Source organism: Melanostigma gelatinosum (assembly GCF_949748355.1).
Source record: "Melanostigma gelatinosum genome assembly, chromosome: 13".
NCBI lineage: Eukaryota > Metazoa > Chordata > Actinopteri > Perciformes > Zoarcidae > Melanostigma > Melanostigma gelatinosum.
In genome coordinates, this window is record NC_136646.1 from 20001417 (window position 1) to 20016582 (window position 15166).

Below are 15166 nucleotides of genomic sequence, written 5' to 3' on the forward strand. Positions count from 1 at the left end.
AAAAGGAGGTCAGAGGTTAAAAGTTGTGCACACGTGTGCTTAATGTGTTGATGCTCGATTGCACAATCGTGCGCTTCAGCCGGTGGTCGATGAAGAAGAGGACGTGAACCCTCTGAGCAGGTTGCACAAGGTTATGTCGAATTAATGTCCTGGATCTGCGAGAGCTCAAGCAATTAAAGACGGAGGACATGGAGCAGGTGGATTTGACGTAATGGCAAGCCGGAGATGCCTTTGCAGTCTGCAGCACGGTGACATGTGACTAAACTAAAAAAGTAACATTTTTTTCCAAAGTAACTAAAAAAGTAACTTTTTTTCCAAAGTAACTAAAAAAGTAACTTTGTTTCCAAAGTAACTAAAAAGTAACTTTGTTTCCAAAGTAACTAAAAAGTAACTTTTTTTCCAAAGTAACTAAAAAAGTAACTTTTTTTCCAAAGTAACTAAAAAAGTAACTTTTTTTCCAAAGTAACTAAAAAAGTAACTTTTTTTCCAAAGTAACTAAAAAAGTAACTTTTTTTCCAAAGTAACTAAAAAAGTAACTTTTTTTCCAAAGTAACTAAAAAAGTAACTTGTTTTACAAAGAAACTAAAAAGTAACTTTTTTTACAAAGTAACTAAAAAAGTAACTTTTTTTTTACAAAGTAACTAAAAAAGTAACTTTTTTACAAAGTAACTTGAAAAATAAAGTAACTAAAAAAATATGCTATAAATATATTTTTTTCACATACTTATCTGACTTTTTATGATGTCTTTTCGACATACAAACTCTTCAACTGTTATTTGGCTGTAATTTATAGATTCTTTGTTTATTGTATTTGTATGTTATGGTGCAATTAATGAGCTACTAGAAAATTACCTTTTAATGACATACCATAGTCTGTTTATTATGTATTTCTTGTTGCATATTACGCTATGACGTTTTAATAAATTCAAATGAAATAAGACCTCTTTGACAACCTTTTCATGACATTTCAGACTTTTTTTTATCACATAACTAAAAAAGTAACTTTTTTTTACAAAGTAACTAAAAAAGTAACTTTTTTTTACAAAGTAACTAAAAAAGTAACTAGAACTAGTAACTAGACAAAGTGTCGTGACACCCGAAGTGACACCATTCAAAGCTTCACTTATTTGATCTTTACTGGCAGCATTTTCCCACCAGAAAACTGTCAAATGCAGCATTATCCAAACACCTGACTGATATAACTTGCATGAATAATTACCGATCTTCAGTTATATCAATGTACTATTTAATAGGTTTCAGACAGACTGTGCCTACCACTGCAGGCACTCATCTCTAACATCCCAGCACAACTCTTTAATGAGCCGACCATGGTATGTAGGAAGAGAAATGAGCCATGAAATACCAGCCTTTTGATAAATATCTCTGCGGATTCCCAATTCATTTGATTGAAAGTTATTTGGAAGGCTTAGCATTGTAACAGTTTTGCATAATGCATCGACCGTTTCACAGTTTGAAGCAAATATTCTGTAATAAATCGTGAAGATTAGAAACAACGATGACCAGTTTGACTTATAGCCATTCCTCAAATACACCCATTTAATATGAATACAAACGCCTGTAGTAAAACATTGAATTGAGCGCGTCTCAACTCTTTTGTCTCCTTCATTTGTTCTTTTTCTGCCGCTACAGTTATTGGGGAATTAAGAAGTGATGCTGCACAACCAGACTTGAGTTGATGCAGATAGTAATGTCATTTCTATGTCTTTGCTTTGAATCTATGTGGTGGAATCACATAGATTTACATGGTGGCTAAGAACAACTCTGTAACATAAACGTTCCTCTGCAGGAGCAGGAGAGATGAGGTCTACGCGATGACCTCATTGCTGCATCTGCAGACCACCATCAGCCCTGGCCCCATAAGGCCAAGTCAAAGGCAGGATATTCCCAGAATGCATTTCACAGGGGTCAATATGCTAATTTTAGCACAGCTGCCAATGGCAGTTCAGGAGTTGTGCTCCAGATACAGAAGGAGCCGGATCAGGTTACGTGGCGGAGACACAGACAGCGTACGTGCAGCAATAAAGAGGAGACGCTGGACTCCGCCGGGCCTTTAAGACCCTTCTAGCACTCTGACCACATGTCCAAAACCAAGCCGCCTTCCTTAGTTGCCACACAACTGGCCCCATAAGCATCGATCATGTGACAGAGTTACTCTGGCGGTGCGCGCCTGCTTGTAACAGGAACCCTAAAGGTGTGTCAGGTCACATGACCTCGCTCATTGTAGCTTCGGGAACAGCAGTAAATCCACCATCCTCACTCCTGACAGTTACGATCTGAAGGCAGAACAGCACCATCCTTGGGCAAAGTGTTCGGTGTCTGAGACGAGTGTCTCACAGCACCCTCTCCTCTCCTGACTGTCTCACACGCGTGTTTTGTGGCTGTCGCAAACACACGGGTTTGAACCATATCCTGTGGTTAAAACAGGTGTTGTATGGCTTTGTGGTTTTGTGTTTTGGTCAAATGCATCCAAAAATAAAACCAAAGCAAGCTCAGGCTACACTTTTCTCGGATCCCTCTGTAATTATACTCCTTTTCTAACAACTCTGATACCATATATATGTTATTCTCCTGTCCCATAGTATCAGTTCCTGTGTGGCTCAGACCATGCTGTTCCCTCCTATCAAGGCCGACTGGTGAAGTAATGTGATTAATTAACCATGAGTCGACTGAGACGCGGCAGTAGCAGCCTTGTTTTCATTTTGGCACGGATCTGAAGTCGTATGCAGTCATAGATGCCTCTGAAGACACCACAGAGGTCAAGAAGCACACATATCATTGTGCATGCGATTCAAATTTAGAAAGTGTACAATATGTCGCCATTTCCTCCGGGACCGAGTTCGTGCAAGGCGTACACTATGAAACGCAGATCGGCAGAAATCTTTTCCAGACGTGGTTTGTGTGCGAGTAATTGCAGAATTGCGGCAGTGTATGGTTGATTGCGTGCAGCGTAATGTCTCAGGGAGACATCGATTATTACTTTTTACGACTGAATTTTATTTCTTACACTGTTTCTTTAATTGTTTTTAAATCTCCTTTTCTTTTGCCTTATGTTTTGATGCTTTTAATGGTTTTATGTGAAGCACTTTGAATTACCTTGTTGTTGAAATGTGCTATACAAATAAACTTGCCTTGCCTTGCCTTGCCTTGCCTTGCGAGAGCTTTGGGAGGCCTGAGGCAATGGTGCAAACCCTGGAAATATTGTAGCCCAGCCCGCCGTCAACATATTGTGCACACACTCGTGAAGCACAATTGCAGCGGTGAACAAAGCTCAGAGGTGGGCGAGGAGGAGAGATCAGGCAGTTCTGTGAACACACAGAAGCAAGAGGAAACCCCAGGCAGGCAGATCATGAAGATGAACAATCTATACGTTGGTCGGTTCTAAGAATGGAGATGAAAGCGCGAGAGCCAGTGGCAGGCTGTCGGTGTTAGCTCTGGTGTCAGGTGTTACAGACTCCCACATGGATTTTATCTGCTGTTCAGTGTTCCTATAAGAGCTTCCTGTCAAAACGCAGATCCTCATAATCCAGACTGTCGACAGCAGTTGCCATGTACTGAGTGAAGCCAACGTATGCCCTCGAATGCAGGTGCAGCAGCTTTGTAATGTGCTCCGCTAGCCCCAGTTCACCTGCTGACAGGTGCACAATGTCACAAGGACACTCTTCACGCCCACAGGTCTTTGTAAAAGGTCAGATACGTTTCTAAAGCCAAATTAAAGAATAACAACAATCATTCAAAATAATTCTAAAATAGGACATGAAGAAAGATTATTGAGATGCTTTGCACTCACTAAGAAATAACTGTAAGCATTGCAGGAAAGTGCTCGTACAAAATGTGTATTCATGAAGATCTAAGACTGACTGTTGGTCAATCAATGGAAAATGAATCAGCAACAATGAATCCTTTAAGTCAGTTTGAAAGCAAAAGCAAGACACAAGTAAAGTGATCATGTTGTTGGACAAATCAACAATTTGAAGAAGTCAACCAGGGTTTTGAGAATTTACTATTTTAGCCATTTACTATTCTATAGGCTGAATTAATCAATCTAAAAAAGTAACCAACAGTTAAAGCAACGTAAGTAACTGGTAGCTGCGGTCGTATCAAACACACTGACATATAACTCTAAGATGTTGTTACGTTATGTTCTCAAAGTGTGACTTAAAGAGTTCATGCCGATTATGAATGTGCATTCTCCTCCTCTGCTGTGTGGAGTTCAGCAAGAGATCTGCCTGCTGAACATACCTGGTGTATGGAGACCTTGAATACGTTCATGTAATATCGTTCAATTAAAGCTATGATAATGGAACATGGAACATAAGATAATGGAACATGAAATGGATATCTGTGAGGAAACTGATGCTGTGACAACACGGTGAGCGCCGTCCTCTCGCAGTGAGGCGGTTGACAGCCAGGTGGCACTAAGTTTCCACGCTGAAGTCTGTCCTCTCATTGTTTATACACCGACTCTCACACAGTCTTTGAATGCAGTCACAACCCCACCACTAAAGCTGCAGCATCACTACTGCGCTCCACTTCAAAGAGCTCTCTTTCTATTTGGATGCTGTCACCACTGACACCAGTGGAAGGATATAGAGTTGAATGTCTTTTCCTTTGTGGCTGCAACTCACATCCTCTCTGTGCGTCTGGGCAAAGAAAACCACCAGAGAAAGGACAGAGAAACACGTCACTTCACAAAAACATTTTATTTGCCCTTCAAAAGGCAAAGCAAGTGAATCTACAGGGTGAGATGCTCCTCGCAAAGCATTACAAAAATACAAAAAGTACATAAATGCTCAGAGCTGTTTCAGGTCTTTCAGGACAAAAGACTCCGGCTGCATTAACGAGCCGGATAAATAAAGGAATAAATATTCTTGGTGGGCGTCGGGTCGTGTTTTCATTTCCCGCGGTCATCGGTGTCGATGTGAACATTGTCCATGTCGATCTCATCTATGTGGGCATCCTGGACACTGTGGTCACCATGGTTACCGCGGTCACCGTGGTGATCCGTGTCATGATTCAGCTGCTCGTACTCCACCGACCCCTGCTGAGAGGGACCAAGACACTGAAAGAAAGGCACGGACCGACACCGGCTGAAAGACCACTGCACACTGTGTCGAATGGAGACGCACGTGTTTGTGTGTCAAGTCATTCGTCTTGCACAGAAATGAATATAGCATCGAGAATATCTTAACAGCAACAGCTACAGTTTTTCACAATGTGAGACACAAAGCAAACATATGTAGTTACTCAAAGTATTGGGCAACACTATTTTCTGAACATGCCCTAATTTCTAGTCATAGAGGCTCCATGAGACTTAGACACAGTGGCACTTTGATATAAATGCTAACATCAACATGCTAACATGCTCACAACATTGTGGTTGCAACCTGCTGATGTTAGACAGATAGTTTCTGTAGACAGTGTTCAGCTGACCTCCTGTGAACTGACTTTAATCCAGTTCACTGGAATTCATTCATCGAAGTGTAACAATTGAACATATTTGTGTCAAATTGCAAAGTTCTCCGAGCAAAGACGCAACAGATTCACGAGTGTGTGAGTGATGTGTTTGTGTGCGTGTGTTTCCACTTACAGCATCGGCCTGCTCTGGAACACCTGCGAAAACAAAGCCAGAGGACAAGCTCAGGAAACAAAAGGAGTCTGAGGATTAAAGGAGGGCTTGTATTGTCGTCAGCGCTCCATGAACAGCCAGGAAACTGTGAGCTTATCATGTCGCACACATTCACGCTAATTTGTTTGTGCTAACAGAGTCTTTATCTACAAGCAAGTCTCCCTTTAGAGCACACGGAGTAAAAAACATGCCTGCTGTGTTATATTGTGTTGTCCTCTAACTCTGCTGCATCATTGTTTGCATCACTACAGCTGACATTTAAACCGGTAGCAGTTATTAGGAGCCAATGACTGAACAATGGTTGAGAGTTTCCCCCACCAGTAGGGAACAATGGAGTGTTGCTCACTAAGTCTGAGCGGATGTACATGCTGTTTGGCTCTGATTGTTGGAACAGGAAGTTCTCTTTGACGATAGCAGGAAGTGGACACCTGGCGACTGGGCCTTCTGTTTTAATGGGACATTCCTTCACGAACAATGCAGATGTTTACAGTTGGAGCTGATCCTGTTTCCTGGCGCTTTTTCTTTTTCAAACGTCAGCGAGTGGCCTGATTTTCTCTCACCGCATAACGTGAGTGGGATTTGAGCGAAGAGCAGGATGTGAGTCGTACCTTGCTTGGACGTCCGCACTTCGCTGTACACCGTGTCTGTGCCCTTTTTCACCGGAGCTGTCGACAACACAAAACACACCTATTCAAGACCGTGTTTTTCATTTCAAAATGATTAATCTGATGAATTCAGAGGCAGCCTCACCTCTGTTGGGATCGGCCTGTCTGGTCTGCACATCGGTGTATTGAGGTTCTGGCGGCTTTTCTGGAGCGCTCACACTGTTCTGGTCGTCAGACTCTGCAGTACAATACAGTACTAAGCTGAAGTGAAACTTCACAGCATTTCATATTATTTCAAATCAAACAGTGCAGCAGTCAAAGTAGGTAACATTTAAACAATAATGCTGGTGATATTCTATATACTTTGTGTACATGTGTTAAATTAACACTGGCATCTTGAGTTAATCCCAAACACATTGCTCTGTAGCTGAAAATACTCACTCGTGCACCAAATGTGTATTAATCCGCAGCTGAAAATAGTCCCCCACAGACACTTTATTTACTCCTCTTCAAGTAATGTTTGCTAAACACTACAGTGACCAGCTGTCGCAGGAACTTATAAAAAAGGGAAGGCTGTTCCCTTTCTTTAAAGATTTACATCTTTCGGGGCAGAAATAATTGACGACAGACTAACACAGCTTTGTTCTTTTCGTGGGAAACGGTCTACATACTACTCACCCGAGCCTGATGCATGTTCACTCCAAACACTCTTTCCAATCATGCCTGGAGTGACTAGACAGAGAGGACAAAAAATAGCACCAGACTCGTTGAAAACTAGTTTACCAACTCGTATTTGCAGCTCAGCATTTCAATCAGCATGAGAGACTTTTTACCATTGGCAGCCTCGTTGACCGCCGCCTGGGTGAGGCTCAGCCGCTCCGTTTTGGTGCTGGCTGACTTCCTAAGAAGAGGTGGACGCAAAACACAATCAGCTTCTTAAAACAGGAAACCGTACGGGCGTCACCACCATACCTACTCTTGCTACTGAAGTTTGCTTCACTTTCAAAACACAGATGTCCGGTAAGAACATGAGCAGTGTTACTTACACCGACAGCTCGCCAGTTCTCTTCCTCTTGAATAGAAGGAGGCGTCTTTTCAAGGCGATAATGAGGATCAGTGCCAGAATGAGCAGGATGCACAAGACAAAAACAGCGATGAGACCTTTCTTCCAGCCAGCCATCTTCACTGCAGAATACATTTAAATGAAATATACGGATGGGTATGAATTATATTATAAGTTTACCTTTCACGTATACATATATCCATCATTTAATCAAGTATTTATTGATTATTTTATCCAATAACACATTTAGACTTTATCACACAAATGTCCTCACTTTTTTTTACAAAACATCCATACTCTCTTAAACGCTACTCGGTCCTGACAAAGGCAGGCATCGATGACCATCACCTCTGCTGTGAACTGAAGAGAGAACACACCTCCGATCATGACGGCGAGGCTTTGTTTGGCTACGTTGGCCGGGTTGTTGCCCACACAGTAGTATTCCCCTCTCTGCTCTCCTCTCACGTTGCTGATCCTGTAGGATCCCTTCAGATTGTTGGAGGTCTGGGAGAAGAGAGCGCCCTCCGTCTCAGTGTGGAACCAGGTGAAGCTGATGGGAAGAGAGCCTCTCTGAACAGAGCAGACGAGGGTCACGTCCTGCCCCTCGGAGACGTCCCCCGCACCGGGTTGCACGATCAACGCTGGTCTCGAGACAGGCTCTGCGTGGAGTTAAATGCACGTTAGACCAGCCTTTCTTTTAGCATGTTAACATCAATTTGTGTCAATGAGTCGTCATCCAACACACCTATAATGGTTGAACGTAGCAGCTGTTGCCCTGTTCCTCTCATAGGAGGCCTGTTTTCACCGTTTGTCGCGTGGCACAGAAAGTTATTTAAGTCTGAAGTCTTGTAGATGGCTGAGGAGTTAAATATGGCCTCCTCCCCGGGCTTGCTCACCACGCTGCTCTTAGCCAGCCTGTCAGGGCTGTTCAGGGTGTAGATGATGGGCAGTGTGCCACTGTCGCTGTGACAGAGCAGCTGGAAGCGCTTTCCCAACACCAGCGTTCCCCCCACCACACTCAGCATGGGTTCGGAAACAGGAACTGGGGATCAGACAATTAGCCGCTTAGTCATTGCAAGAGAAAAGAACAAGGCAAAGATAAACACGAGTCTACGGCCACGCTAGCAGCTCTGTGAGGCCGTACTTGCAGCTAAATGCTGATGTCAGCATGCATCTGATGACTCGCCTTTTGCTTTGACAACAACTGCATGGCTTTCTTTCTCTACAGGTCTGTGCCTGAGATGGAGAGCCTGGGCTTTGCAGGTGTAGTTGCCATTTTCAGAAGGCTGTGCCACAGTGAAGTATGTCTCTGCACTGGTGAGCTTGACAGTATCTCTGTAGATGGAGAACTGCATGCTTTCATTGCTGATCCTCTCAGGAACATAGATGGAGACAGAGCAGGTCAGTTTGAAGCGGTCACCCTCAAATATGTCTGTGGGATTCACAGTCAGTTGTGGCTTTGAAAAGAGCTCTGAAGTGGGACAGCAGAAATCAAGTATTATACAATGAATATATGGAGTATACTTTTTAATCATGAAAATAGAAGAGACACTTCATGACAAAGTTATCCAGTCCTTGCCTTTGACTGTGATTGTTTGATTCGTTTCTTTCTGCACGTTGCCCCACTCTGCCTTGCACACGAGCTTCCCAGAGTCGCCTTCTTGTGCAGTGAACCGATGGCTGAGGCTGGCTGGGGCTTTCTTGAGGATCCTCCTGTCCCTCGTCAGGAATACGTCAATGTTCTTCAGTTCGCTCCCCACATTACAGACCACCTCTATTATCTCACCCTCGTAGACATCTGTCGAGGGCAGCACGTTCATGATCGGGGAAATGTAGAGTTCTGCAAGACACAACTCGGGAGAGTCAATCCCGCAAGCCTCTTTAAGCAATGGGATCTTTTCTTGGAGACATATCAGCTCTTGAACTAATAACCTTTGACGATCACTGGAATCTCGTTGCTGCGGTTGGAGTGTCTCGACCCAGAAACCAAATTGACCTCATAGTCACAGTACAGGGTGCTGCCTCCAATACTCCTCAGGACCAGTGTGGTCTCTGATGAGTTCCCCGTAAACGCTGTCTGCTTTATCCTCTCCAAGGCTCCGTCCCTTAATCTCTGGTAAAACCTGAAGATAAGGGATCCTTTCTCTTCTGGAGCACTGCAGGTGGCTGTGAACTCCTCACTCTCATAGGGTGAAGTCTTATTCAAATACAGAACGGGGGTCTGCAGGCCTGAGGAGAGGACGAGCCAAGAGGAAGTAAAGCCATTACTGTTTGTTCGGGTATAATAGTACACCTGGGCATGCAATCAATTTGCCTCCTTTTTTACTGACAAAATTCTGAAAATTAGACAAGCAGTCAGTGCCTCCACACCAACCACAGGATATGTGTTGTCCCGATCTCTGAATAACATCCATTCAAATATCATGACACAATTTCATTCAATCGACCGTAGAAGCCTAGAAGACATTATACAACATCTGAAGTCATCCTCCTGCTGCTTGGATATTCTACCAACACACTTTTTCAAAAATATTTCAAACTGCATGACCACTGATCTTTTACAAATTCTAAACACATCCCTTCTCTCAGGTGTCTTCCCACAAGCCCTAAAAACTGCAGTTATTAAACCGCTCCTAAAGAAGGCTAGTTTAGACTCCGCAACGATGAAAAATTATAGGCCAATATCAAACCTCCCATTTTTAAGTAAAATAATTGAAAAAGCAGTTTTCCAACAGCTGACCAACTTCTTGACCGTAAATAACTGCTTTGATGTTTTCCAGTCAGGCTTTCGACAGCACCACAGCACTGAAACTGCTCTTGTTAAGGTTTTCAACGACATCCACTTAACCATAGACAATGGCAGAAGTTCAGTCTTGGTGTTACTGGATCTCAGTGCTGCATTCGACACGGTCGACCATGCCATACTCCTAGAAAGACTAAAAATCTGGGTGGGACTCTCTGGCACAGCACGTAACTGGTTTGAATCCTACTTGAAGGTTTTTTAAAAACTGTTTTAATGCAATGTTCTTAATTGTTTTTAAATCTCCTTTTTCTTTTGCCTTATGTTTTGATGCTTTTAATGGTTTTATGTGAAGCACTTTGAATTACCTTGTTGTTGAAATGTGCTATACAAATAAACTTGCCTTGCCTTGCCTTACACATATACATGAGCTGCCTGCGTATGAGGCGTGAAAAGTCGGTATAATGCCACAACTTTCTCAAAACAATTAATTGAAATGCCATTTCCATGGGTTTGTGTTTTAGCCATTAACCTTGTTGTTATGCTGCAGGGTTCTAACATTCAAATAATAAAAATGAAAAACTCTAATTATTATTTTTACTGCATCTATAGTATGTTTGCTTATTCTTTATCCTTTTCAGACATCCTACTCCTTGAACACAACACCGAGGGCGTATTTTAAAAGTTGCGGCATAACTTTTTACAAAATGACAATGCAGCCAGAATCTTCACCGTGATTGATATTTAACTCAAGAACGTCTGAAAATGTTTTTTTCTTCTACTGGAGAAGGCGGAACGTCAGTCTTAAATCTGTCGCGCTGTGGAAAACGCCTGACAGTGTTGTGAATAATTCATCAACTGAAGAGAAAAACAAAACACCACTAGTTTTGTCCAACGAGTTTATGTTGATTTTTCATCCCCAAACATGCTGATATATGGAAGAATTTCAGCTTTATGATCACATTTGTTCATGTTACACTATCTTGTCAGACAAGAGCAATAACAACAAGCAAATGTAATCAAATAAAAACAAATCATCTATTGTAGCAATATGGAGCTCTACCTGCGACGTCGAGCTTTTTGCCGAAGCTGGATTTGCTCTTGTCCTCGACTGTGACTCGACACTCATAACTCCCAGAGTCAGCTGCCCTGGCCGGGTCGAGTTCATATGTGATGGAGTCTTCTTTGGTGGTGGAGGAGTAGACGAGGACGTCGTCCTGTCTGAGCTGGAAAGCGTGTTTCAGGTGAGGGATGTTGTCATGACTGACTCTGACCTGGCAGCGCAGGGTCACCGGTGTCCCGCTCTGAACTGTGCTGCTGGGTAGGAGTGTAAGGTCAACGGTGTCTATAGTGTACGCTGTAGGTCCAAATGTCACACACACACACAAACAAACACACACATACAGACACACAAACATGCATGAGAAAGAAATAATTGTCTGAGGGACAAAGTAACACAATCCACCAGTCAGGGTCTGTTATTCTCTCCATAATAATAAAGGTGAAGTCTGAAGGACGGCACTCCCTGGCCGCCAGTCTGCTGTTTAGAAAGCAGGAGCTGCTGAAGGAAGGAAAGGGCTTCAACAAACAGCGTCTGACCCCCCCTCACCCCCCCCACCACCACCACTGGGAGAGCTGTGTTGATTTATCCCAGCTCCTGCTCTCCCTCTGCAGCAACAGCACTGTGTAACCTGCCTCAACAATCACTTACAGTCCACATCCTCAAAGTACTGCGGGTTAGTGTGCGCTCAGTGATGGAGAGTGACTGAGGCAGTAAATGACGAACTGGTACGCTGTGGAAATACATAGTTAGAAGAGAATATTGATGCCACTCTATGCTAAATATGAAGTCACAGACTTTAGGTTCATTGGTGAGCTTTAGAGGTGCTGGTCTAACGCGTTGGGTAGCCCAGTGTACGGTTGCAGTAAACACAGTTTTGAATTTAAACAAAAACCCTTGCTTTGGTTTCGGCAGCAAAACCACTGAGTACTGTTTATAGGAATAAACATCATGTTTGGGCTTAAAATAACTATACAAACTCAGTCAGATGTCAACAGCGTAACACAAGTAAACACGTCACAAACACGCTGGGAACAAAGTGGACACTGGTCTCCTAAGTGTTCAGTCTCATGTTTGTTTGACCCCTCAGCCTCCACTTCCACCCACCGTGCGGCGTTTTTTTCAGTCTTCACACATACATCATCATACATACATCATCACGCACATTTTCAAAGTGTCTGATGATGAAGTGGATGCGTTTACATTGTAGTCACGTGAAAGCCCAGTGCATCTCACACAGACGCTAATGGTTGCCTTGTGTGTCTGTATCAGAGGCTGAGGGGCACAAAGCGTCGGTATTTGACGCCCTGGAAATGAGAACAGGCTGAGCTAGCCGTTCCCCCCCCCCCCCCCCACACTTTTTCAGGCTTCATGCTAAGCTAAGCTAATGGCCTGCTGGCTGTTGCCGTTTATTGAGCGGACACACGTATCAATCTATTCCTCTAACTCTCTGCAAGAAGTGTGCTTCCCAAAAAAACCAAACAAGCATTTTGAGTCAAACACATGTTGTTTGAAAGCTATTCAAAATGTGTGAGGTTCATTCAAACTGATTTGAAAGATTACCCAGCTTCACCTGAGCAACTGGAAATATCTTCAGTGGATCTCACGGAAGACTTTGAAATATCAAGGAGGCCAGGAGAGCAGGATACATTGCCCATCTTGCCAAAAATAACTGCGAGGTAAAAATAGCTTTCTTCTCCATAGCGATGACTGATAACCTGAAACTGTCTCGACACTGGAGGAACTAGAATCATGTAGACCACTTATTTACACAAGAGTCAGATATACACAATGCAGCTCTACTTACATGACTGTCCTCTGGCACTCTGCCCTGTGTTTGGAGGGAAAGAGAGAGAAACAGAAGTGAGAGTCTGAACATTTGGTTGAACTGAAGGAGACATTGTTAGCACAACATTGGGGTCCTTACAGAAGTGCAGGAGGCAGGTGAGAAGCAGCAGCGGCAGGTTGGGGGGTCTGGAGTCCATCCTGAGTGACGGTGGTTCACTGCTGTAAGATTCAAACACAGCTGCGGTGGCCGACAAGACGGAGGCCAGAAGGGCCAGTCAGAAGGATGAGGGAGGGCCGTAGGAAGGGAGAGGTGGAGTGGGTGGTGTTTCAGGCACTAGTGGTGGTGAAGGGGAGGGGGGGGGGCCTCGTCTTATCATACCCACTCCTTGTGCTGCTTGACTGAGCAGGAAATGGCTGTTACTTCCTCAGGAATCGAGCATTTAACGTGTTTATTCTTTGCTGAACTGCAGCGATTCCTCCCGAGCCGTGGTGGAAAAAAAAATCTTTTTAAACCTCTCTGTGAGAAATAATCACGATGGAACTTCTTAAAGTATTAAAAACATATTTAATGAACAGACACTCCAATCAAAATTCAGCGGAGTGGATCGAGATCTTTCCCCACGAATGGTTCGGAGGTCTAACAACAATAAAAAGACAAAACAGAGTGTATATGCGCGCTATCTCGTCTCCTCTCCCTTCACTCTCCCCCCCGCAGATGTTGTCGGCCGCTGCACCCACCAAGGCCAGCTTCCCAGCCTTTTCATGGGAACAGGGTTAGGGTGATATATCGTCACCTCCCTAAAATAATGGCCGAAGTCATTTTGTCAAGTTTTTCAGAAAACAAACTGAGATCTTAGTAACTGCAGAGCGTGCGGAGATGATTTATGACCAAGTCTTTGGGCAATTTATGGAGGAATACACAACATTAGGGAAAGTCAGATTAATTATGGCTGCAGGTTGAGATATTAATCCTGCACTTAATCTACTGTGGTTGGACAGTTGTAGATTAATCTCAGAACAAGTATCGTAATCGTTGTGTATGCGTTTCATCGTCAAATTAAAAGCCTTAGGCTATGTGGTTCCTCTGGAGAATCAGGCACTCAACACATATATGTCCCACAATATCACAAGCAATATGTACAATGTCAATATCACAGACCGCAATGGGAATTCCAGCTCCTGTTGTCACAAATGCACACGTACTTTAACACCGAGAACGTGGTTGCATTTGTATATAAGTTGCAGATGCGAGTATGCAACTCGGTGCAGCGTCCTGCAGTCCTCCACTGCGACCACTAAGAGCTGCTGAAGACCAGCAGGACGACGGTCCGCTCACATCTGCATATGTGCTCCCAGTCACTTTCAGCTGTGCCACATCTTTACAAACAAAATATGTCTTCAGGCTGTGCAGAAGTGCATTTCATCGACTACAGAGCAGAAGTGACCTTGATGGGAGACCGTCATGTTATTCTGACACACACACACACCTACACACACACACACACACACACACACACACACACACACACACACACCTACTCACACACACACACACACACACACACTTGTGTTGACTTGAAAGGTTTGTATGTATTCAGGGTGGGATGTTCATTCAAAGTAAGCTAACACGCTCCCATCATGTTTCCATTCAGACAGTTATTAGGTATTCTGGAGTCCTCTCAAAGGTCTGCATTAATATACACATTCCTTTTGCTGAACTTCTCCCGCAATTGCTTGATATTATTTATAAATAAATAAACCCAACTACAAGTCTCCCTTTGAAACGTGTGTGTGGGCAGTACTGCAGGAAAACGTTCGCAGCCCCTCGAACTGAGCTCACTGCTTCGCCATATTTCCTCCGAATATGCATTTATTAGAGAGGATTAGAGTTTAACTCTGCATCCTCTGGATACACACTCAGCGGTGGAGCAGAGAGGCTGGTTTGGAGGTGTTAGCGCTGGACAGTGGTAATGATGCGATAACTTGACATTACGATCTGCAATTATTTCGTGACACATCAGCTTGATTTCTCCTCCTTCAAAATGCAGCCCACTTCTAGAGCTGACTCACTCTGCTGGATGATAGTCCCTGCATGCGTTGACTGTATTTTCACGACTGTAAAGAGTGTGTTGCATTGAAGGGGGAGATTGATGGCGGCCATGGTGGTGCCATTGACACCGTCAGTTCTCGTTGGGTCCGGGGCGGCGGCGTGATGGATGTCTTCTCTCTGACTGCCAAACAGGTTCTGGCTCTGCTGCACATA

General features: G+C 43.7%; 1 protein-coding gene across 3 annotated transcripts; it reads right to left on the reverse strand.

The window, feature by feature from the left end:
- Positions 1-4761: 4761 nt before the first annotated feature.
- Positions 4762-13176, reverse strand: pecam1a (platelet and endothelial cell adhesion molecule 1a). 3 transcript variants are annotated; one of them, XM_079281219.1, is made up of 15 exons: positions 13043-13176; positions 12923-12946; positions 11119-11412; positions 9248-9544; positions 8895-9155; positions 8502-8786; positions 8061-8357; positions 7693-7974; positions 7299-7437; positions 7086-7153; positions 6931-6984; positions 6398-6490; positions 6256-6312; positions 5609-5631; positions 4762-5062 (listed from the first exon to the last, which is right to left on the reverse strand). In XM_079281219.1, exons 1-15 carry the CDS (start codon positions 13098-13100, stop codon positions 4913-4915), a joined length of 2382 nt encoding a protein of 793 aa, XP_079137345.1. In that variant the 5' UTR covers positions 13101-13176; the 3' UTR covers positions 4762-4912. The 3 variants fall into 3 exon arrangements, with proteins under 3 accessions (XP_079137345.1, XP_079137344.1, XP_079137343.1); XM_079281218.1 differs by having other exon boundaries at positions 6931-6975; positions 13043-13152; XM_079281217.1 differs by having other exon boundaries at positions 4762-5059; positions 13043-13152.
- Between the last annotated feature and the right edge of the window lie 1990 nt (positions 13177-15166).

Bases quoted from the DNA above. Each gene is read 5' to 3' on its own strand.
- pecam1a (XM_079281219.1), bottom strand. From the start codon at position 13,100: ATGGACTCCAGACCCCCCAACCTGCCGCTGCTGCTTCTCACCTGCCTC. The intron at 9,545-11,118 runs GTAGAGCTCCAT...TCCTCTCCTCAG, and splicing joins CAAAAAGCTCGACGTCGCAG to GCCTGCAGACCCCCGTTCTG. The intron at 6,985-7,085 runs GTAAAAAGTCTC...CTCTCTGTCTAG, and splicing joins GGTCAACGAGGCTGCCAATG to TCACTCCAGGCATGATTGGA.